This window comes from Parasteatoda tepidariorum, chromosome 4 (genome assembly GCF_982258835.1).
Source record: "Parasteatoda tepidariorum strain Cologne lab strain chromosome 4, Ptep-v5.0, whole genome shotgun sequence".
NCBI classification, from domain to species: domain Eukaryota; kingdom Metazoa; phylum Arthropoda; class Arachnida; order Araneae; family Theridiidae; genus Parasteatoda; species Parasteatoda tepidariorum.
The window spans coordinates 32,920,003-32,944,175 of record NC_141758.1 but is presented as its reverse complement, the minus strand read 5'-3'; the positions used below and the strand labels follow the sequence as shown (position 1 = coordinate 32,944,175).

Sequence of the window (24,173 nt, the reverse complement as noted above, 5' to 3'; positions counted from 1 at the left end):
AAAAAAAAAACTTTTTTAAAAGCAAAAGTTTTATTTTAACCCTTATTTTAAGTCGCATCATGTGTTGTTGAAACATTTTGAATTTCGTGAGTTATTTTTTTTAATAAAATTTTTTTAACCTTTTTTGATTACAGTGCAAAATAACTTATTACAGTGCAGAGTAAATAACCTAAAAAAAAATTTCTTTTTTAATTCATTACTTGTTGCGGTAGAGTTTTGAATCTTTGGATAATTACATTGTTTGATGTAAATAAGGAAATAAAATACTTCTTTTTAGTCTCTTTGTACAATTTTTTAGTTTAGTTACTCAAGGCCAGTAATTAATAAAGCCATATTTAACTAAATTATTATATTAAAATAACACGAAAGTAACAATAATTATAAGCCACAGTTTAAAAATTGCGACAGCTAAAAAGAAAATAAATAAATATAACTAAAGTATATTTAAAAAAAAAAAGAAAAGTAGACACGAAAAGGGCAAACTAAGCACGCTGTCTGTTCTTTGTTTATTTTTAATTACTGTATTACTTTTATTTCAATTAAAATTAAATACTTTAAAAATATTAAAACTAAAAGGAAGTGATGAGTTTCGTGCTTTTCACGTTGTACTTAAAAGACATGAATTGGCTTGAACCTAACTCTCTAGTGAAATCTTCATATTTGAGCTTGACGTGGCTGCAGGGCGTATTTGTTTTCATCGTAATCGAAATTTGTATGCTGTGAATTGTTTTCTCTTTTTCGTATGAAACGTAACGCTGAAATTTGCAATGAATACGTGAGAAAGGCTGCTCATTATACCGGCATAATTAATAACAACTCATACTTTTAAAGCTACATACCTTATATGTTTTGATCGCACACTACTATGACAGCAATATATCACAGAGTTTTGATTTTTATACTTTGTTTCGCTTTAACAGCAAGTGATGAACACACTCACAAAGTAAGTTTGTTTGCTCAAATGTCAAAATATGTACTATAATTTCTAATAATTATCGAATTTTATTTAGTTTTCGATTCTTTCGCATTATGGTTTTACTAAATTATGTTTGCATTCATCAATAATTAATTTTTTATTGATTTTGCTCGTTTTCTCAGTGTCCTTCATTCGATTTTTATTATAAATGCTGTCAATGTAATGATATTTCACATATTAATATAAAATCAGTTCTTTAATTACTTAGAAAATAACTATTTCACGAAATATTTTGTTCATGAATTCCGCGTAACTTCAAACATTTTTTTATTTATCTCTAATAGCAAATTTAAGAAGTGTGATATTTATAAAAGTATTTATCTACTGTATTTAATTGTATATATTTTTATCTGATGCTGTTTAAAATCATTATTCAGTGTTAAGTATTTTTTAAGAAATTACTTTCACATAAATTCTGTATTTCAGGTTTAATTTATATGAGAATAAAAAATAATATAGTGTGGGTGTGTCTTACCCTTTTGCTTTGCATTTATTTACAGTTAATTAAAAACATTTTAAATTTAAAAAAATAGAAATCTTTAATATTTAAAATTCTGAACATAATAAATTTTTAATAGCAGCTACGTAAAAGCTTTGTGTTCTGTTGTAATTTAGTAGTAGATTAACAGCTCTTATAAGCAACAAAAATTTGAATTTATTTTATTGAATTTCTTAATCATTTTGTAGAAAAAGGGTATTAATGTTTTATATCTTAAACCTATCCTTAATATTAATATTTTTCTATAAAGTAATCTTGCTTTTTTGCATTATTAATTTTTCAATATATTGTATAAAAATATATATACTTTTTTTTCCCTGAGCATGTTAAAATATTTTCTGCATATTATCCTTCATATTCAAAAATTATTAATAATCTTTTATAGAAAATCTATTCTATTTTAAGTATTTTCAAAAATTATATTAAACTGGATTAAATTTAGCTATGTAGATCAAGTTATATACAGACTTATAAAATAAAAAGCTTTCTGCAAACAGGATCTCAATTAAAGAATTTTCTCCACGTAATTTATTCACTCTTATAACTAGTTTTACCCTTTCATAGCCACCTAATTTTACCAAAACTCATTTGGAAATCAATGATTTTTTAAAAAGCATTTTAAAGCTCTTTATGATAATTATATACATCAACATTTATTCCCTTAAATTTCTTGCATTATTAATTTATCAATATGTTGTTGTATAAAAATATATAAATGTTTTTTTTTTTTTCACGAGCATGTTAAAATATTTTCTGAGAACGAAGTTTGCACGTTCATGTATGTTATCCATATCTAGTTATAAATTTATTTCATTCTGATTTGTATGTTAATTTTTCTAATATATTTTAAAGATACATCAAAAGGTGACTACAGAATTTTTAGAGTTGTTTTTTTCCATAAAATTAAGAGTAATTAAATTAATTTGCCTAAAAATTAAAGGTTAAATTTAAAATTAAAGGCATGTAAAGTATTTCTGTTAAAAAAATTAAAACTTTCAAGTATTTTGTGCAGTTTATTAATATTTTAACAAAAAATACTTATATATAATTAATTTAATAACTAAACAGAATCATACAGAACATACTTTGTTATAATTATATAATTGAATTAATAACTAAACAGAAATTGTCTATCACCTTTTTAAAAAAAATCTTTTTTGGGGGTATTTTGTTAATCTCTTCTTATTTGATGCTCCAATTTTGTTTACAATCTGTGTTGAAAATATTTTAAATAATCAAAAGTTCAACATTCTTAACTTGAAGGTTTAGTGTAACGAAATTCAATAGTTTTTTAAATGTACAAGCTTAAAGATATTTTTTTTAAATGCATTTTTTTTTAAATGCAAAATTTTACTTTTTTCCCCCCCAAAAAAATTATGAATGTCTGATATAAAAGAATATAAATATACCTTTTATTTTTCTAAAATTTTATTGTTCAGCAACAATTTGATCATGTTTCTTGATATCTTCTTTTAAAAAATAATAATATTTAAGGGGGTATTAACAATTTGTATTCTTTACAATTTAAGTAAAGGTAAGAAAAACAAACTTTTTTAAAGTTTTTTTTAGAAAATTTAATCATTATTAAAATTATTTTTCTATTAGGAATTATTTTCAAATAAACACATTTTAAAATAGTGTGAAAAATACTTTTGTTTGCATAAATTGTTTGATGAACATGGCAAAATATACAAAAAATATACTTAACATTAAGATGGCTTAAACTTTTGTGTCTCTGATCAATATTTATATCATATTTTCCTGTTTGTGGGTGATATGATTGTATTGTTTTTCACAGTTTACATTTATAAAATTTTTTATTCGACTGAGGAGTCACTTGGTTACATTTACGTGGTTGAATATTTATGTTATTAATTTAAGGATCATTAAAGGTAATAGACAATTCCTAAGTAAAAGATTGCTAAATTTTCATTGCTTAAAAATTTGAAAATAAGCATTTACCAGCTTGTACTGTACATTTAATGTTTTTCATATAACTAAATAAAAATTACTTAGTTATATTTAAAAAAAAAAAAACTAAACTTTGTGGTGCTACGCCCATGGAGGGCCAAAGTATCCCCAAGAGAGCAAATGATCCGCTTCATGGTCAGCTGAATGTGGAACCCCCAGTGTTAAGCCCACACATATGCTTAATACTCATTTTAATGACCCACTGGAAGGCTGAGTCAACTTTGCCCGTTCCAAGGATTGAACCCCAGACTTTTTTGTATGTGAGCTCAAAGGGATAACACTCAGCCACCAGGCCTCACTTGGTTATATTTAAACAGCTGAATATTCACACTATTAATTTCATGGTTATTAAGGTTAATAGAAAAATTCTAACTAATTGTTAAGTTTTCAGTGCTTTACAATTTGAGACGTCTTACTTTGGAATAGTTGTCGAAGAATAACTTTTTTGTTTTGGTCATTAATGAGTTATATTTAATATTTTTTTCAATGTTATTGGTTCATTTTTGTCATTGTGTCATATTTTAATGTTTTTAAAAATGTTTATTTTCAGTATGAGGATAATGAAGAAGTAGTACTGTGGATGAACACAGTGGGGCCTTATCACAATCGTCAAGAAACTTATGCTTACTTTTCTTTGCCATTCTGTGCTGGCCCTAAAAGAAGCATAGACCATTATCATGAAACTCTTGGCGAAGCATTATTGGGAGTTGAATTAGAAATAAGTGGTTTTGAAATTCATTTTAAAGGTAATAATACTTCTCGAACTGTGTAGATATGTGTAATTTTTTTAAAAAATCCTTTAACTTTTAGCAATTAGTAAGTAAAGCGGATGTTAGTTTTTAAGGCCGTTGGCACCGTTGCCAGCTCCAATCGACGTCTCAATGTTATTCTATGGGAGAACATAAATCACTTTTTCTCAATAATTTACAACCTGACAGCTCAATGTTTAATATTAATGTATAGATCTCATTTAAACAAACATAACTACTGTAAAAAATTATTTTAAAATTCTATTAATAATTTTTAAAACAAGTTTGAATGTGATTTTAGAGTAATTTTCAAGCGTTTTTCACAAAGTTACTTTTTTAGCTAAATTCACGAAATTTTTTTAAAAAAAAACATATAAATACGTAGTTTAAACGTAATGTAAACAATATGAAATTATACATTAGGAACTATTGCTAAAAAATGATTTTTTCCGGGGTATGAAACATTTTTCTACTCTGAAATCGTTCTTCAGTTCCTCCTTTTCTCTCCAGGAGGCTATCACTCAACCGTGAAGAAATCCCCCAGGCATGAAGAGGGGGACATAAGTGAATTTTCATGGTTGTCGTAAATAAACCTGCGATCTTTTTCGTAATGGTGGATTTCAATGGTCGCCAAGAAACAAACATTCACAAGAAGCATAGTCCCTGACAAGAAGTAATCATTTACTGAAATGAGTGATTCAGATCTTATTTTCCTTCCGGCCTAAGAATATCTTTTTCAAGATTGAAATAATGTTTAACTATAAACCGTGAGAGTAATTAACAAATAATTCACTCGTTTAAATAAATTGAACATTAAAGCCATTTTCAATTTTTGGGAAAAAGATCATTTCGTTTACAAAATTCTTCCTATATTTTTTTGAAAATTAGTAATTAAAAATAGTTTGTTCGGGGCAATTTTTTAATATCTCCTTTAAATTACTATCTAAATATTTAATAAAATATATCTTCACAATTTTTTTTCGAAAAGGTATTTAAAACATTATTCTAAATAAGAAAAATAAAGGAAAAAAATGTTACTGCTGTAAAGAGTTACCACCAATGAACTTAGGATGAAGTAGCTTTGAAGATACATAACTTATCATTTTTAATGTATAAATTTTTTTGTTGGAGGGGGGGGATAAAATAGAAAATCCGAAATAAAAGTATTACATTTATTGTTAGTTATGAGTAATTTTATAAGTATTACTTTAATCATTATTATTAATTCTATCAATGAAAGGAATTTTATTATTGATATTATTATTAATCATATTATTATTATTTGAAATTAAATTTTTAAATCAAACTAATAGAAAATTTGTTTGAAAGTCGTACATTTTCTTATTTAATTTCTTTTGTACTAGAACAAATAGTTCGGCTACGTTCAATATATTGCCCTATTTTTGCCTTAAGAAAATTAGTATCGTTTTACTTACATTGATATCTCCAAACACACTTTTGGCATAAAGTTCCCGCATGACAACATAGTGCAACATTATAAATTAGTTTTCTATGTGCTTTATTATGCATTGTGCTTTTGGATCAGGCTATTGCATCTTTCAACGCTCATACGGTCCATATTATACTTAAAAAGGGGTGTCAATGTTCTAATAAAAAGAGTAAACAACTTTTTTACTTAGTATTCCCTTTGAAATTAAAATTGTCATATTTCGTCACTATGTATAATTATTTGAAATTATAAGGCGTAGTTGTTGATAAAACTTATAACGATGCGTAATTTTCGTCCTTTTTAAGGTTTGTATGAATCCTGAATTATCTTAAACTCTTCCACTGATATTCTGATCTCAGAGCAAACATCGCCTACAACTATTTAGCTACACATTTGTGCCTACTGCTTTCGTTTTGATCAAAACAAAACCAAATATCTGCTGCAAGTCACTATCCAAAGTGCAATATTATGAATTATTTCAACATATAAAGACATAATAGCTTTTAACTGCTAATAAAACGCATTCATTGTACTAAGAATCTGAATGTCAACTTAACTTATCGACATTAATACCAGTAAAATATACTTGAGACAAGATTTGACATCGCAGATAGCATACGAAACACAATGGGCTGGATAGATTTTATTGTTGCTCAACGTGTGCATTCTACAGAAAAGACAAATACTATCTTTATTTTTTTTTATTTCTGGAAAACATTTAACATAACGTAACGTAGCATCACAAAACGTAAGTGTCCCGTTTTACGTTACCTCAGTTTGAAGTTCCATGACATTTATTTATTTAAAGTGACATTTCCTTTTTATTTAATGAATTATGGATGAGAAATAAGGTTATAATTTAAATTTTTAAAATCAATCATTTTAATAATCCCAACATAAATTCCATTGATGAAATTGGCATTTATGTAAGCGTTTTTAAATTTTGATGCTTGATAATCTTTTCATTTTTATTAATTAATTGTTAATAGTTAATGATATCCTAATGATATTTATTTAAAATTTACAAATATGTATTAAATTTGTTTCTAGCAAGAGAGGAACAAGATTTTTTATCAAACAAGTTGAAAACAAAATTAAATTTTTTTTCTTCTGAAAATTATAATCGAACTAAAAACTTGTTTACTCAATGAAGTTTGATAGAAATTATGAGAGAGCTCTGTTTTGCAGTATCGTACAGTTAACTTAATTTTACGTTGCGCAATATTTTCTTTTATCACGAGCATATGGTTATTTTAAGAAACTTTTGATTTTAAATTTCTTATAGATTTTTTTTTTTTTTGGCATTATTACGAGAAGTAATAAAAATTGTATTTGCTATAAAATATATAAATTTTAAGTATTTTGAGTCAATACGAATCTTAAAACTATTTCAGAGTTTAGGAGGTTTTATTATTAGCGACTCGAGTCAGCTCTCTAAAGAAATCCATCCAGAGGTCAATCCAAAGGTTGACCTCTCGGACAACCCTTGCTTCACACAAACGCTTTCTCCTATTCTTTTGTAAATAAGAGTAAAGATGTTTGGCTATTTCAGAAAGTGAATACTGGAGAGAAGGTGTAAAATAGCCCATTGTCGGCGAGAAGACCAAGCTATTAGCAGCAAGATGATTATGCACCTGTTGAAAAAATACTTTTGTGTAAGAGCAGCTGTTTTTGTGCAATACATTGCAGTTAAATCTACTATTTTTCAGTCGAGAACCTAAAGGTAGTGGCTTTCGAAAGAGAAAAGCATGAAGATTTAGCTTTCTAGTTTCTTTTGTTTATGTATATGCTTTCTTCGCGTCGCTTGCTCACAAAAGACACTTTTTAAAGAAGTAGTGACGAGTCAGATTAGTTCAAGTCTTTTATTACTCTTGTCTTTAATTAAACCGCACAAATTAAAGACGCTCTTAAAAATATCGTGTCTATTATTAATTAATGATTTAAATACATTTGAAACGAAGTATTGCATTTCATCGGATTGGGGGACAATATTGTTTTTTTGTTATAGTACTCTCATCACTAGTAACCCAATACAAACCCTTTGTACTTTTGAAAACTTTTACTTGAAGAAAAAATAATAATTCAGATTTGAAAAAGCAGTTACTTTTTTTGAGAAAACATTATATCAAATTTTCCCCACCCAAAAGTTTTCATTGGCCATTTTTTAATTTCTCGGAAATTATCTTCAAAAACTTTTCAAACTTTTATAAATAATCTTTAATAGTGCTTTATTTACTTTTAAAATATTTGTTAATTACTTCAAATATTTTTTACTAGAACATTTTTGATAAAATTTTTTAATTATATTTTTTAATTATATTTTAAGAATATTTTTATATTATATTTAGAATATTTTTTTATTATATCGCTAAAGGTTTTTGTTCCTTACAAGGCTCTAAAACACATTGCTCTCCCCCATTCTCCAATTATTTTTCTTTCATGCGATGTTTTTATATAAATTTCATTCAAATGTATATATGCTCTTAAAATCTTCTGTTTTTCTGTTGTTTTGTAAAATAATTCTGTTTTTTATAATCACACGCGTTTTATCTATTACGTTATCTTTACATAGAAAAAGAAATTGCAAAAGAAAGTAAGTCAACATGAACAAGGTATATTTATTTGATTTAGATTTTAATTTTGTTCGATTCCAAAATATCAATAAAGAATTATCTCGCACAGAATATAAATATTTGCAGAATAATACAATTAGCGAATAAAACAAAGATAGTATTTTTTCGACACACAGAGAACTATTGGGAGTAGAGAAATTATTATAATTGTTTTCTAATCACGCAAGTTTTAATTTTACTAAAGACAAAAATAGTATATTTGAAACTTATACCCATCTCTCTCCTATTTATAGTGTTAAAATTTTTCTATTCAAATTTTTATTTTGTAGAACGAAATTTACTTTGCATTGTTAAATTGTTATAAATATAAAATTTGCTTGAGGAAATAATTTTATTTTTTAAATGAATAAATAAAAAGTAATTTTTTGTGTTCTATGTAAGGCAGAAATATGCGGTAAATCAGTATGGTAAACAAACTTTTGATATGTAGATTTATATATGCATAGTATGCGTTATATAATAATAATGATCATGTGTATAAAGAATATTTCATTGATGTAGTAACAAAAATATTTTGAAAATTAAAATAGAATAATAAAATATTAAAAAGGAATTGTACTTACGTGTTATTATTTGAACTTATAGTAACTTATGTTAATTTAATTTTGAACTATCTTCCAATAGAGTTAGTAAAATAACAATTGGTCAATAATTATAAGAAAACACAAAAGGAGATGATTTAGTCTTTAATCAGAGAAACTAAAAGATAAAACAGAAAAAGAAAATTTATTAGAAATTTTTAGTAAGGGGTAAGCGGATAGTGAGTCAATTCAAAATATTGACGTGTCAGTGTGGCCGAGAGGTCGGAGTCGTCCTGGAAAGACTGAGATTCAGGCTTCGATCCGTAGAACTGTAAGAAAATATAAAACTCTAAAATAAGCTTTTATTTATTATTTATGTTTCTTCTAGAAGTTTCTAGAATGTTCTAGCATATCGTTCCTGTCACTTCCTGTTATTATTCCTATAAAAGACTGGATGTCTCTAGCCGAGGTCCCAGTTACTTTGTTCACTGTACTTTGTAGGTGTTGAATAAAGCTCTCCAACTTTGTAGACTAAGTCCTAGTTATTCTACGTGACAATATTGTAATGATTTGATAAAGTTGTCGTCAAACACTAACATGACCTATGTAATTAAGAATGCAATTAAATATTTTATTTCGCCGTATAATAAGTCATGAAAATCCTTGTCGTTTTAAATACTGACTTTTTAATTTCTATGAGTAGTCAATTAACACCATAGTAGCGCAAAATGATGCTCATGACAGGCAATATATGAAATCAAACGATTCCAAATCCATTATTTTTTGTGTACAATGTAAAAAAAATATTCATTTCGCATTTTTTTTTTTGTCTCAATAAATGTTCTTAAGCATTCTATATAATCTCGCAATTATTGGACATCAGTCCTAAAAAAATTAAAATTTATTTTAAATTGAATTTTAAACTCTTCCTCACACAATTAAGCCAAACTAATTTTATAAACCCATGCAATCCATTCCCGTGTTTCTTTGTAAGATTAGCTTAACTTTTAATGTTTGAATAAATTAAACTATATGCGTAAATAAAAATGCATATTGAAACACCAGTTTCGGAATTACATAGAAGGAAGATCACATTTGGCCTTTTCATTGAGACCCTTTACTAAAATAAAACACACCGAACCAGCAGGAACGAAAAAAAAAGAAGAAAGAAAACCTGTTGTATACGCTTTCACGGTAGTCTAAATTTTGTATGTAGTTGCGATTTCGAGAAAGTAAAGTAGCGATAACTTGCCAAAGAAAAAAACCGGATTTGAATGGAGGGGGTGACCCTCAGGCCAATCGAAACCCTCACTATAATGATTCAATCCTCCCAGATTTCTGAGGAGTTTTAACCGTTTTACTGACCACCAGGGGCTAAGGTTTCCTCCACTCTTCCTCCCCATAGACAGTTCACTTCCTTTTTCAGGTGCCAACGGCCTTAAGCAATGTTATTTTGCTTATGAAATATTTGTAGTTGCTGTTCTTTTTAATGTTATGGTCTTTCTTAATTTTCATTGAACAAGTACCAAATCTGTTTTTGTTTCTTGTAGCAAATGCACCGAAAAATCCCTACTGTGATGTTGATCTAAATGAAGAGAAATTGCAAGCCTTTGTGTATGCAGTGAAAAATCATTATTGGTATCAAATGTATCTAGATGATTTACCAGTTTGGGGTAGGTAAAACTTAAAATCAATTCCCCCACCCCACTGTTCAAGACAATCTACCTGTGTTTATAAAACTTCTGTCTTGTATGTAAAGGCTATGATATTTTTTTTGTGTAGCTTTGTTTGTTTAATATCACATTTAGTACTGTATGAATTACTATTTTTTTAAAAGGTAATGTCGGAAAATTTTTAAAAGTTAAGATAGCTGAAATTGATTTGACGAGATAATAATGTTATATTTTAGGTCTGGATTTGTTATTATTAAATAATTTCAGAAATGCTAATTTTTAAATATTAATGTGATGAAATCATGATAATTGATCCTATGTCTTAACGAAGCATATTCTTAGAAAAAAAAATTAAACAAGGAGGTGTCGCATTTTGCTTTAAAGTGCATATTTTTGATTTTCATTTTTTAAAAGCCTATAAAAATACTTTTTTTCATTGGGTGTTTATAAAAAGTGCTTAATTTTCTCTTTTCCAAAATGAGTTTTTTTTTTTTTTTGCCATGTGGATTGTTATCATGAATAATTCAAAAAGCACCGTTTTCAGAACGTTCCATTTAACTTTTTCACAATTCATTCAATCATAGTTAATTTTGATATACTCTTGTTCGTACTGTACTAAAGAGTTCGTATTGTATTTTTTTTTCCTAAATTTTAATATTTTTAATATTGTTTTCTTGTATTAAATCAGTCATTGAGTGATTAATGTATATTTAAAGTTTTCCTTGTTCTTTTGTGGTAAGTTTTCTAGTTCCACGTTCTTTCTTAGTTTTTGAATTATAATTCTAAACTCCATAATGTCTTTGATAAAATAACTCGATGTTATTATTAACAATTATTCTACATGTTTAATTAATGATATGCACCTAAGTTTAATTTAAGTTATTATCTTCTTGCACAGGTATTGTTGGAGAATATGAGGAATCTGATAACAGTTATTATTTGTGGACTCATAAGAAGTTTGACATTGGTTATAATGGTGATCAGATTGTTGATGTGAATTTAACTAGTGAAGCTAAAGTTAAACTAGAGAAAGGAAAGAAAATAACCTTTACATATGAGGTATGACAGTATTCTTTATATCAGTGACATTGGTCTAGAATTTATCTGCTCATGAATATGAATTTATTGGAGGGTCTGTTATCTTTTAATTTCCTATTGAAATTCATGATTACAAAACGAGTATTGTTTAAAATTCTTTAGATACTTAAAGTGAAAACACAATGACTTATTTAATGTTATGTATTTCAAGTGTGTTGAGCATAAATTTAAAGCAAGTTGCTTTTTTTAGTTTACTGGCCACAATATTTTAGTTTGGAGAGCAATAATTTTGATGATTTCTATATAAATGAGATAGGTTTTATCAAAGGGTATCCTCTATTTTAAATTGTGAGTACTTTAAGAAAATGTGCATATATCTACAATATTGTTAAGTCCCAATTTTATTAATTATTTACTGAAATCTTTGGAAGATACTTTACTTTGTTATTAACAGTTTTTGAAAACTGACTTATATATTAAATACCAATATGTGAAATCTTGTATTCTATTAGATGTCTGTCTAGTCATTGTATAGAATACCAAAAATCAATTGGCAACTTATAAAATGAGTGAATATTTCTATCATTGTTTAGGCATTCGGTAAAATGACTAATAAAAAATCTCCAGGCATTTTGTACTATAGGCATAGTATATAAAAAATTCTTATTTTTCCTACTGTGCGTAGTGGAATTTAAATTAAAAATTACTATATAAAAAATGTGTAATATTCGCAATTATGAGAAAATTTGCTTTTTTGTGAAATAAAACAGGAAACTGGAAATCAAAACAGCATACCATACCTTAACATCGATTGCTGATCAGAGAATGTCGATAATTATTTTTGGTGGTCCAAGTCCCTGGTCTAGATCCAAAGAACCATTGTGAATTTTGAGCTCTATTTCTTATATTCTATTACTTGAAAATATAGTATAATTTACTTATTAAGAAACATAATAAATTGATTTTATTATTTACATTTGGTCTTGTTTTTTAATACGCAGCAAATCAATGAGTATTAAAAGAAGGATGGTTGAAAAATATACAAAAAGAATTTAGTTCAATGAAGGGTAAAAAAGCAGAAAACAATATAATGGAACACATGTACATAATGGCTAGTTTTACGTTAGATGTAGGTCTATTTATGCCAAGTACATCTTTGAAATGCCTATGTTACAGTGAGCTTTAAGCATTTTGTTTTGCTAGAGGAAAATTAATGGATTGATAAATTAATGTCTTTTATGCATTTTTATGAATGTGCGTAATTTCTTATATAAATGTAAAAACACATTTGCTGCAATAGGAAAATTGACTGATTTTATTGATCATTCACATATGGTGAACATGTGTTTAAATATTATTTTAAACACAAATAAACTTAGTCCTAACTCCTGGAAACAATTGCACACTTAAAAACATCATAACTGATTAAAAATAATAATAAATATTCGATTTTCATAAAATTTATTATGTTTTAATTATGGATCAAAATATTCTCCTTACATTATGGGTCATTGAAATATTATGTTACTTCGCAATATCTCTTATCCACCATATCATTTTTATTCTATTTAAAATCAAGCTGAATAATTTATTGAAAATTAAATATTTACTTCATTTTATTAAAGCTTTTGTTTTAATAGAATCTTATCTCTTTATTTTTTTTTAGGTAAATTGGAAGTCATCAAGTGTAAAATATGATGATAGATTTGACAAGTACTTAGATCCCAGTTTCTTCCAACACAGAGTAAGGAGGATATATTTTTGTGCTACATAAACTATGATTATTTTTCTTTCATTTTTTGATGTGATATTTCATGTTAAATATTGATATTTGCTTCAGATCCACTGGTTCTCAATTTTCAACTCTTTCATGATGGTTATTTTCCTGGTCGGCCTTGTGAGCATGATCCTCATGAGAACTTTGCGCAAAGACTATGCTCGTTACAGCAAAGATGAAGAAATGGATGACATGGTATCTCATTTTTATTCTGTTTTATAATTAATGTTTTGTAAAATGTAATAACTAAAAGAAGTTGTAGGTGGAGAGTCAGTAAGTTATTGTTATTATATCAAGGAAGTTATTTATTCTAACCTTATCGCAGCTCATCAACCAGACAAGCTTGCCATGGACAAATTCTTGAAATCAGTGTAGTTCTGAAACGAATCACTCTCCATTCATAATTAATAAAAGTTTTTTACGAAGTTTTTAGTTGTCCTAATATTTCTAGTTTTCCTTATAAAATTATTTCCAAATTAAATTCAAAATCACAAATTATTTCCCTCACATTTTGTAAATAATCATCACAATTTTAAAAAAATTAAAAACTTGAAATCCTTTGTCAAAAAAATGATCGACGATAAAATCACATGAATTGGATTCCTCAAAAAGGAGTTACTCAAATGAATAATAAATAATTTTAATATTGTATAAAAAATATCGGATTCAGAAACTATTGAGAAATCAATATTAATAACTGCCAAAAATTATTGCCTTAAAAAGTAAATACCTAAATGCAAAGTGAGAATTTTCCAGATTGTTTGAAATATATTAAAATATTTAAAAACCATGTGAAAAGCAATATCAATAACTGCCAAAAATACAATCGAAACATTACATCGATTTACTATACTATCAACGTAAACTAAGCGCATCAAAAAGTGATTATCTAAATGGCTGATTCAAATATTATGTGTAAATTTCTGTAGAAAAGAAAACTAAAATTGCTTACTTTTCAAAAGAAAATTCTTTCTGCAAGAACTTTGTAACGTTCTGCAACAATGTCGCCGTGTCACTGCAATTCTGCCTCTGGGGATGCTTAGTAGAGCAAATTATTCCTATTTTTTGTTTGTTATTTTCCCTTAATTAAAAATATTTTGATATATGCTTACTGCTTCAAAGTATGTCCCGATTTTTTTTCTCTATGAAGCCTTCTTAGTATGCATTGTAAGTATATTTAAGATTTTGCATTCGATACAATCTGTTTTACATTCCTAATGATGATACAGTGTGAACTTATTTGAGGGAATAATTTGAGAATAATTCAAGTTCAAAATAGATGATCCAATAGTATTTAAAACTCTCAAAATATATGCACTTCTCAATCCAACACCATCAATTTCTTTGTAAATGTTTTAGTACAACGATTCTTTTCTGTTTCTTCACATGTGTGACGTCTAAATAATATGGTGCATGTTAAAATAAAACAAAATCTATTATGAAACTTTAAGTGTTAGTATTGACTTTGATAATACATTTTAATTTTATGTATGCAACAAATCTTTTTTCATTTGGCATTTATTCCATATGATTTTTGAATTTATGAAATCCATACAGCATGAAATATGTTGTTCTTCTAAATCTCTTTACTTTGTTTTCATTTTTATTTATTTCTCCCTTTAAAATCATTTCAATTTTTCTGTAGGAAAGAGATTTGGGTGATGAGTATGGTTGGAAACAAGTGCATGGTGATGTTTTTCGGGCACCTATATATCCAGCTCTTTTTACTTCTCTTGTTGGATCAGGATATCAAATAACTGTTGTCATTTTAAGTGTGATTATATTTTCAATTCTTGGTGAACTCTATACTGAGTAAGTAATTGTCTTTTTCAATCATTCTCTTTTGTATACACTTTGTTTGAATTCTAAATAAAGTATTACATATGTTTTTGCATAGTTTTATTAATTTTTATTACATGCATATTTGAATCCTTTTAATTAATCTTTTTTGTGTATATATTTAGTGTATTAACATGAAAAAAATCTTTATTTCTGTGAAGTGAATAATAAGTGAAAGCAATAAAATTCTGCCTTTATTTAAAAGTTTAATTGAACAATTATATGAAACACAAATTCAAATATAATAATTTGTAAATTTTAGCCTCATTTTTATGGTTATTTACAGATTTTTTTTTTTTAATATGTTAAAATGAGATATAATAGAGATTTAATATGTTAACATGAGATTCTTGTTTATTTTCACTTAAAGTTTATAAATATTTAGTTAACTTTAAAATAAGTAGTAAATTTATAAATATTTAGTTAGTCATTAAAATATTGACATAAGTTAATATTTTAATGACTACTATGTATGTTTAAAATCAGGTTTAAATTAGTATGAAATGTCTGTATTTGTTAAGCCTAAAAAAAACTTAACTTTTTTTATGCTACCTTAACTATTTTAAGCTTAAAAGAAAGTTAATGTTTATCTTTAACTTTGTAGGTTCTTAAGTAAAACGTGATAATGTAAATTAACATTTTAGGCGAGGTTCTTTGCTGAGTACATCAATCTTTGTGTATGCTACTACTTCTCCTGTAAATGGCTATTTTGGTGGCAGTCTCTTTGCTAGAATGGGAGGTAAATGATTTTATTGTTCTGATTTCTTTCAAACGTATGTCAAGGTTTCCTAGATTATTTTCTACAATAGCTTGTATTATATAACTACCAACATTTTCTATATTTCTCTTGATTTGAAAGCAAATTTAAGGTTGTTTTTCAAAGGCTCTGTAACACTTTTTTGCAAATAATGCAATTTTTCATAACTATTGTGAGTTTCTTGCTGTTCATAATTGTTAAGTGCCAGTGCTCACTATGCTCATTATGAAAATGGTGCAAAATGTGAATAAGAAGAAAAATATCAGTTTTGTGAAAATAATGAATGTTAGTGATTTAATTTTTTAATATTTGAAAAGTTACTTCAATGCTACATTTTCAGGTTTTTAAAAATTATTTAATTTCATCTTGACAGAAAAATCTTGCCAAATTAGTGATGTTTTTTTTTTAAAAAAAATTATATATTTTTTAAATATTTAACTTGTTTTTTAGTACTAAAGTCCAAATAATTCTTTGCTACAAGGTAGTATATATGTAGTGCATAGCTTTGAATTTAAAAACTTAAATTGTGACTTTTTATTTTCCGTGGTGAAAAATCTTTTAAAAAATCTAGGTTTACAAAGTAAGCTAATCAAAGGAAACATTTTAATATTATGTATTAAACTTTTTATCATTATAAATTGTGAATTGAATGCATTGCAGTAATACTACCAATTGAAAAATAACAGCAGTATAAAAATAATATTTGATGAAATTACACAAATTTCTAGTTAAACAAGGCAAATTTGATGTGCTAAAGAATCTTTAAAAAAAAAAAAAAAAACTATTTCTGAGTTTTATTCCTTTAATTTTTCACATTTTAATCGAATCATAATATTTATCAAATGCTTTGGTATATTATTGCAAAGTATATTAATTCTGGCCATCTGTATTTTCATTTTGACAAAAACATGTTTTGATTTACCTTAAGGAAAAATGGTTAGTGTTTTCTTCTATATTTTTTATCTATAGTTATAGCAGTTTTTCCTTGAAAATTGACTTCTTAACTTTCTGTTTGGACGAGTTATAATTTAAAACAAATTTCCAATGCTTATGCATATTGATTGTTATTTGTTATGCATTTAAATGAATTGAAGGCAAATATTAATTTTGAAACTTGAAGCAAACTTTTTTTTTAAATACTTATGCAAACTTTGACTGTTATTCAATATGTAATTTAATGTATTGAAGCTTATTTTTATTGTTGGTCAAAGAAGTTTACTTTTTGAATTTAAACTAAATATAAATATTACTAAATAAATTATCTTGTAATAAAAAAACGTAATTCCATGACTTCTTGAAAGTATTGCTACGTGTTAGCATTGATCTTTATAATTAAAATATTGATGTCAATTATAAGACATACTTATATATTTTTTCACATATGTTATTATAAGTAATTAAATAGTATTTGACAAAAATTTTGTGTATATATTGTAGTAAAAGGATTAAATATATTGCTAGAATGCCAACTTCTATTACTTGTATTGCAATAAAGAATCTAAACACTTCTTCATTATTGTAAAGAGAAAATGCATTCATGTATTTAGAAGTAGTCTTTAAATCTAACTCATAAAGTTTGAAATATTTATCAAGTATTATATAATTTCTAGAATTTACAAATACAGTTTAGTTATTTAAGAAACCAAGTTGGGACCTTTTAGCTTGAAATCTCTGATTAAAAATCAAGCACTTGATTATTTATTATAACTGCCATATGATATTCAAAATGTTAGCACTCAAATATTACATTTCTTAACTTCGCACTATTTTTAGAGCAAAAATATTGAAATACCAACTTTTTATGCTAGTATTATATTACTATCAATGATATTTTTTTATTAACAATTGTTGAGAGATAAGATGGATTATACTAACTGTAGTTCTATACTCTAATATTACATTTCTTAACCAACTAAATATTACTGTTTTAAAAATAAAAAAACATGAATATGTTCTTTCTTAGATATACTAATTTTCTTTATTTATAACATTTCTTAATTTACTGAATATTAGATCGTACATACTGTAGAACCTCAATTTAACGACGCTTGTTGGACTGGGTGTAAATATAGGGACATGAAAATTCCCATAAAAACTAAATTTTAAATGCATCATTTGGAAAAGAAAGCATTTTGTTAAAAAAAAAATAAACATCTTTGTTTACCTTTTAAAAAGTTTTTAGTCTCAGCAGCATAGCTGCTGCTTCATTATGCTGGTGGATCTGACGACTTGCCGTCTCCATCACTACTGGAGTCTATAATTTCAGCTATTGAAATCGCCTTTGATTCACTAGTTAGATTATTATCACATTGTGAACTCTCTATAAAGTCGGCATGGACATTCTCCTCTTCCAGAACTAATGTAAAACTACTTATATTGAAGCCATTAACATTGCAGTCTTTAGAAACTTCTTTTCAGGCTGACAATATTAAGTTTGAAGCTAGCATATTTATTTTTCTTCTTTGTTGGATATTAGAAGTTGTACAGGAGTCCAATTTGTCGGTATTTCAGGGAATGGTCTAAATACCAGGATGTATTTACTATATTGATGTAAGAAATAAAAGTGCACAAAGCTGTAAAGACGTTAAAAGCAGGATATTATTATTCACGGTTGACACTAAATCTGAGTTCTACTGTATTTTAATGATCTTGTTGTTAATTTGCTGTCAATGAGAACTTCTTTTACTTAACATTTTCTAAAATTTCAGGTAAAAGATGGATCAGACAAATGGTTATGAGTGCATTTCTTCTTCCCTCCCTAGTTTGTGGAACAGCTTTTCTCATAAATTTCATTGCTATTTATTATCATGCATCAAGAGCTATTCCTTTTGGAACCATGGTATGCAAAATCACTTATATATTTACAGATCTACTTCTATGAGAGACTTACCTCTTTCAATAACAGCATTTTTAATGTATTGATTTTTTACTCTATCAATATAAAGTTAAAAAGTATCATCAGGAAAACCTGTGTGAGCAACTGATTACTGACCACCCTATTAAAGCTTTTTATTGTTTTTCTTTTTGGTCAAGTAAGAGCAAGAACCCATTCTAAACTAAAGTGTTTTCACACATAAATTTTTTACTTTTAACAAGTGCAAGTAAAGAATGATCTGTTAAGAAAATTTTTTTTAAGCAATATGAAATTTCTACATACTTTACAAATATTTAAAGTTTAAAAAATATGTAGAACATTTCGTGTATTATGCAGTAGTCAATAAATAACATCACAAATATCTTTATTGTTCTCTTTTTATGAATACAAAATGTGACTACTAATTTAAATATTTTTTTTGAGTTAACTGTTTTTAAAAAGTTTTAGAAGCGATTACCTCCCTTAACAACCAATTTCTTACGCAAGGGATCATGTTCGCTCTTGAGAAGTTTCGCTGTATTAAGTAATGTAATGTATATTTTTAAACAATAATAATAAGTGTACTAAATTTATTCTTAAAATGTTTCTTTCCCTAGGTTGCAGTAACATGCATTTGCCTTTTTGTCATTCTCCCTTTAACATTAGTTGGCACAGTCTTAGGTCGAAACATATCTGGTCAACCAAATTACCCATGTCGCATCAATGCAGTTCCAAGACCCATACCAGAAAAGAAGTGGTTTATGGAACCCGGAGTTATCATAAGTCTTGGCGGTATTCTTCCATTTGGCTCCATCTTCATTGAAATGTATGTCATCAAGAATCTTAACAAAATATCTTTGAATATTTCTTATGTATTTTATGAATTTAATGTATAATATTATTACAGGTACTTCATATTCACATCTTTTTGGGCTTATAAAATCTACTATGTGTATGGCTTTATGCTCTTAGTGTTCATAATCCTAGCTATTGTTACTGTTTGTGTCACAATTGTTTGCACTTACTTCTTATTGAATGCAGAAGATTATAGATGGTGAGATATGTTGAATTTTCTTGTTTTCTATCCTTTATGTTTTATGCTTCTATATAAAATTAAGAAATTATATAAAAATTTTATTTCATGAATAACCTTTCCAAATTTAGTGAAAAGTATGAAATAACTTTAAAATTTTATTTTCTTATTATACTTTTAGGCAATGGACTAGTTTTCTTTCTGGTGCTTCAACTGCTGGATATGTATATATGTATTCTTTTTACTACTATTTCTTTAAAACTAAGTAAGTCTTATAAATAACAGTTTGCTAATATTCTTTCTCTTTTATTTAAGTATTTGTTTCGATTGACAACTTCCTTTTTTTTCTTTTTAGAATGTATGGCTTATTCCAAACTACTTTCTATTTTGGATACATGGCACTGTTTAGTTGCGCACTTGGAATTTTGTGTGGTAATTATAATTTAATTTTCTTTTTGATATCCTTTAAGAACACAAAAATAAATAACTTATGCTTAATTTAATTTTATACATTTAAGCGTCTGTAATGTTTGAGGCAGTACAAATTTGTGAGCATTATAACCTAGGAAAAAGTTTATTTTGCTTAATTTATCTTTTGATGTTTCAATTATCTTTTGGTGTAAAACCATTTTGATTTATCGAAATTGTTTTTCATTGGCATTTACTTTATATCAGACCAAATCTCAATCGAAATTTAAAGAATTCAACTCAAAAACAAGGCGTGACACAGAATATTTAAAAGTCTAATAATTTTATTATTCTGGAAAAGCCTGAGAAATCTCTAAAAAATATACAAAATTTGTAAAAAAGTTCTGGAACTTCTAAAAAATTTCCTTTTTTACTGACCAAAATGTTTCAACTGAAAGTTTTTTTTTAATTTAGTTTTTTATTTTAAATTTGTTGTGTTAATTCTTTTTTGTTCTATCATAATCTGGTTTCATTTAATCTTGTTTTATGTTTGCCTTTTTTTTTTTTTTTTTTTTTTTTTAAAATTTAGTCAATTATTTAATCATAAAATGTAGGTGAAAATGTTTTTCTTGATGAGCATTTGAGTTGGGTATATTTTCTTATCTATTCCTTCCTTGTTTAAAATTATAATTTAAATTTTCTTTTTCAATTTATTGCATTGCTATGATTTTTTTTTTTTTGTATTTTAATTTTTTTAAGGAGCAGAATTAATATCAGTATTAGAAAATCAGCTTTGTTTTGAAGTTAATTTTAAAAGTGTTTGTGTTTAGGTATTTAGTAATGATTTTTGGTTGTTTTGAAAGAAATTATTCTGGATATAATTAAATCCAGAATTTAAAATTTTTCTGTCCGTTTAAACTAGATTTTAATTTTTTCTTCTTCAAAAAGCTGGATTGTTGGCTGGTTTAAATTAGACCACACAACGCATAGCAATTGTTTTTGCCTTAACTCATAATCACAGAATAAATCTAAGAAATAAGTATTCAAAAAAAAAATATATATATATATTTTCTTTTATAAAAAGAAAAAAATATTTGTTTTATATTAGTTATGCTTAAATTGTTTATTTTTTTTAAAAGAACATGTCATAAAATTAAACAGTCATTCTTTTATTAAATTTGTATTTTAATGTTTTAGGTACATTTGGGTATGTTGGAACCAGCATATTTGTAAGAAAAATCTACTCAACTGTGAAAATAGACTGAGCACTTGCCTGCTGTATATAGAAGTTGAACAAACGTTTCAGAGAATGTTGTTGCCATATGAGGATTCGAAAAAAGAAACTAATTATTTATAAATATTTAAAAGGCATTTTTTTCTTATTTAGACCACCAACTCTGAGTGTAATGGTACATTTGAAGACAGATTTTACTTCATTATGGTTTATGCCTTACCATAATGTAACCATGACTCTAGACTGTACCATTAGGCGGGCATTCTTGTTAAAATGTGATTATTTTTTCTTTTTTATATATTTTATTTGTTAAAATAGACTGAATATGCAATTGGTGATTGGTACACTGTGACCGATTTTTTAGAAGCAATATTGTGTTGTTTGCATATTAACTATTTAGTCGGACTTTTGTTTTTTAATTTCAATTGGTCTGGTAAATAAAAAAGTTCTTTATTAACTTTCCCAGCTTTTTTTTTTAGTTTTTGTTATCAGTTTTAAATTGTTATAAATATTTTGTTATTTATATCATCAAAATTGCTTCTAAGTCCTTCAGTATTTATTAATTTATTTTATGCTGTGTGTTACTTTTTTATACTTAGATAAAGCTGTTAAATAATTAAAGCACAAATGTTTATCCTATATTTTAGTTTCATTATATTGCTAAAATAACGAATTCATTTCGTTTTGAGGCAAATTTAAATAGAATGAATGAAATCGTATTTTTTTTTAATAGTTAATCCTTTTAGATATTAAAAATGTATTTATACTATTACAATTGATTTACTTAAAATCTTCAAAACTAGTACAGATGAAATAAAATGCAACAAAGGGTAAATGTATCTAATATGCTTTATATTTTGCTACGTATCATGGTAAGCATAATATGCTGGAAATTTTTTTGTTGTTGCTGCATCCTATATTTCTGTGAAAACTAACTCGTAAATTTTATAACAGTATTTGTGCTAGTTTCTAGACTTTGCTAAGTGGAATTTAAGTTAGTATAAAATACTTATTGTTTTATTCAAGTTAAATTCACTTTTATCTTGCATAAGCTTATAAAATGTTTTCAAGAAAGCAGACTTTTCATCCATTTTTTCCATTTATAGAAAATGTGGAAGTAAAGTTAATTAATATTGTGTTTTTTAATGAAATTAAATTTTAAACTAAGATTTAGTTGATAAGTAATGTATTTTGTAAATTGTGTGTTTAGTAAATCTGGAAGTGTCTATGATAATTGTTGGCTTATTTTTCAGTTACTGAAAATGCTGAATTTGTTTAGAGTTACCATTAAAAAAGAAATAATAAAATAAAATATTCATTAACTACCAAAGAAAAATGTGTTTATGCTTAAAAAAGTATCTCTGGATGTATTATAATTTAATCTTTTTTTAATAAGTAAAATGCCAGCACAGATTATGAGGCTTAAGTTGTAATTTTTTATCACATAAGAATTTTGCGTGACCTGTTCCCCCCCCCCCCCCCTTATACTTTATTAATTAAAGTGATCTCAGTTTAGATTCAGTTAAATTTAGTTTTTTCTTTTAATTACTTCAATTCTGAATTGTTTTCTAAATCATGTTTTCTTTTATTTCTAACATTACGTGTTCTTTATGTAAATGCCTTAAATTATAATACTCTTCTCATTTTTTTTAATAATTCTAACATTCGTTGAAAATAATTTTTGTTGACCATCTGTCTTTAGAATAGCTAATCTTTTTATTTAAAAATAAAATTATTGGTTGGTGATATTTCCGTTTTAGTCCATAGTTGAAACTGATTTTAACTAGCTTAAATTCAATTATTGAGTTAACTCTTTATATATCTAGAGAGACAAATGGAATAATATTCATGCATTAAATTTTTATAAAATCAAAATATTAATATTTTTTTCCTTCCTCCTTTACATCCAAGTAGTACTCAATATGTGATTTCATTTTACATCATTTGTTAGCATTTAGAAAACTAATTAAGCTTTTATTTATTATATAAATGAGTTTTTGAAAATTGTATATTAGTGGTTAAAGGCAATAATTATTCCATATTTTTCTGTTGTGAATCTTTTTTTTTTTTTTTTGAATAAATATTTGCATCTGAATACAGTAGTGTATTAGTGTTTAATTTTCATATCCAGTGTTCTCTCCCCCCAGGAATTTTGAATAAATCATATAAAACAGCTAAACACAATTAGACAATCCAGCCTGAGCAATTTTTTTTATTTTTAAAGTTCTCACACTGGCTTGCAATTGATTGATCATTGATAATATTTTTAGCATTGTGTGTGGCTTAGTGGTTACGGCACTAAACTGTCCTTGTGAAGGACTGGGGTTCAATCCTTAAAAGCAGCTTTAAGCCCACTTCGTTTCCAATCAATGAGTACCAGGGAGCCACGATAGCTTAGGGCAGGGGTGGCGAACCTTTCTGCACCAACCTGCCATTTTTTTCAAAAAATTGTTTAATGAGGTCATAGACGTGCCCTCAAATAATTTTGACTTTCTGATTATTGGGAAAATAATAATACTAAATACTATCAAATCAAAACTCTTTATTTACTATAAAGAAAAAAAAAAACGTTTTGCAGTGTCTCAGTTATAAGTGTAATTCAATTTAAAGTAACATCAGTGAGAATTCTGTTGTTGCAGATTAGATGACAAATAATTTATATTAGGTTGTAAGATGTTAATTTAGGCAGAACTGTTAAATCTCTTTTTGCTGGTTATTTATTGTTAGCTTGTTTTTTACGGTTAAAAAATATTTTTTTTGG

The 24,173-nt window shown here is 26.3% G+C and overlaps 1 protein-coding gene across 1 annotated transcript; it reads left to right on the top strand.

Moving 5' to 3' along the window:
* Nucleotides 1-671: 671 nt before the first annotated feature.
* On the top strand, nt 672-21,869 carry TM9SF3 (transmembrane 9 superfamily protein member 3). Its single transcript, XM_043049252.3, has 14 exons — nt 672-943; nt 3,997-4,192; nt 10,350-10,472; nt 11,371-11,531; nt 13,177-13,254; nt 13,351-13,482; nt 14,933-15,099; nt 15,771-15,865; nt 18,592-18,722; nt 19,355-19,563; nt 19,645-19,791; nt 19,952-20,035; nt 20,126-20,202; nt 21,376-21,869. The coding sequence occupies exons 1-14, from the start codon at nt 866-868 to the stop codon at nt 21,441-21,443; spliced, it is 1,746 nt and encodes a 581-aa protein (XP_042905186.1). The 5' UTR covers nt 672-865; the 3' UTR covers nt 21,444-21,869.
* Nucleotides 21,870-24,173: the final 2,304 nt, after the last annotated feature.

Excerpts from the sequence above, each read along its gene's own strand:
- TM9SF3 (XM_043049252.3), top strand. The coding sequence starts at position 866 with ATGACAGCAATATATCACAGAGTTTTGATTTTTATACTTTGTTTCGCT. Across the intron at positions 4,193-10,349 it reads TTTTGAAATTCATTTTAAAG|CAAATGCACCGAAAAATCCC; the intron begins GTAATAATACTT and ends TGTTTCTTGTAG. Across the intron at positions 20,203-21,375 it reads CGCACTTGGAATTTTGTGTG|GTACATTTGGGTATGTTGGA; the intron begins GTAATTATAATT and ends TTAATGTTTTAG.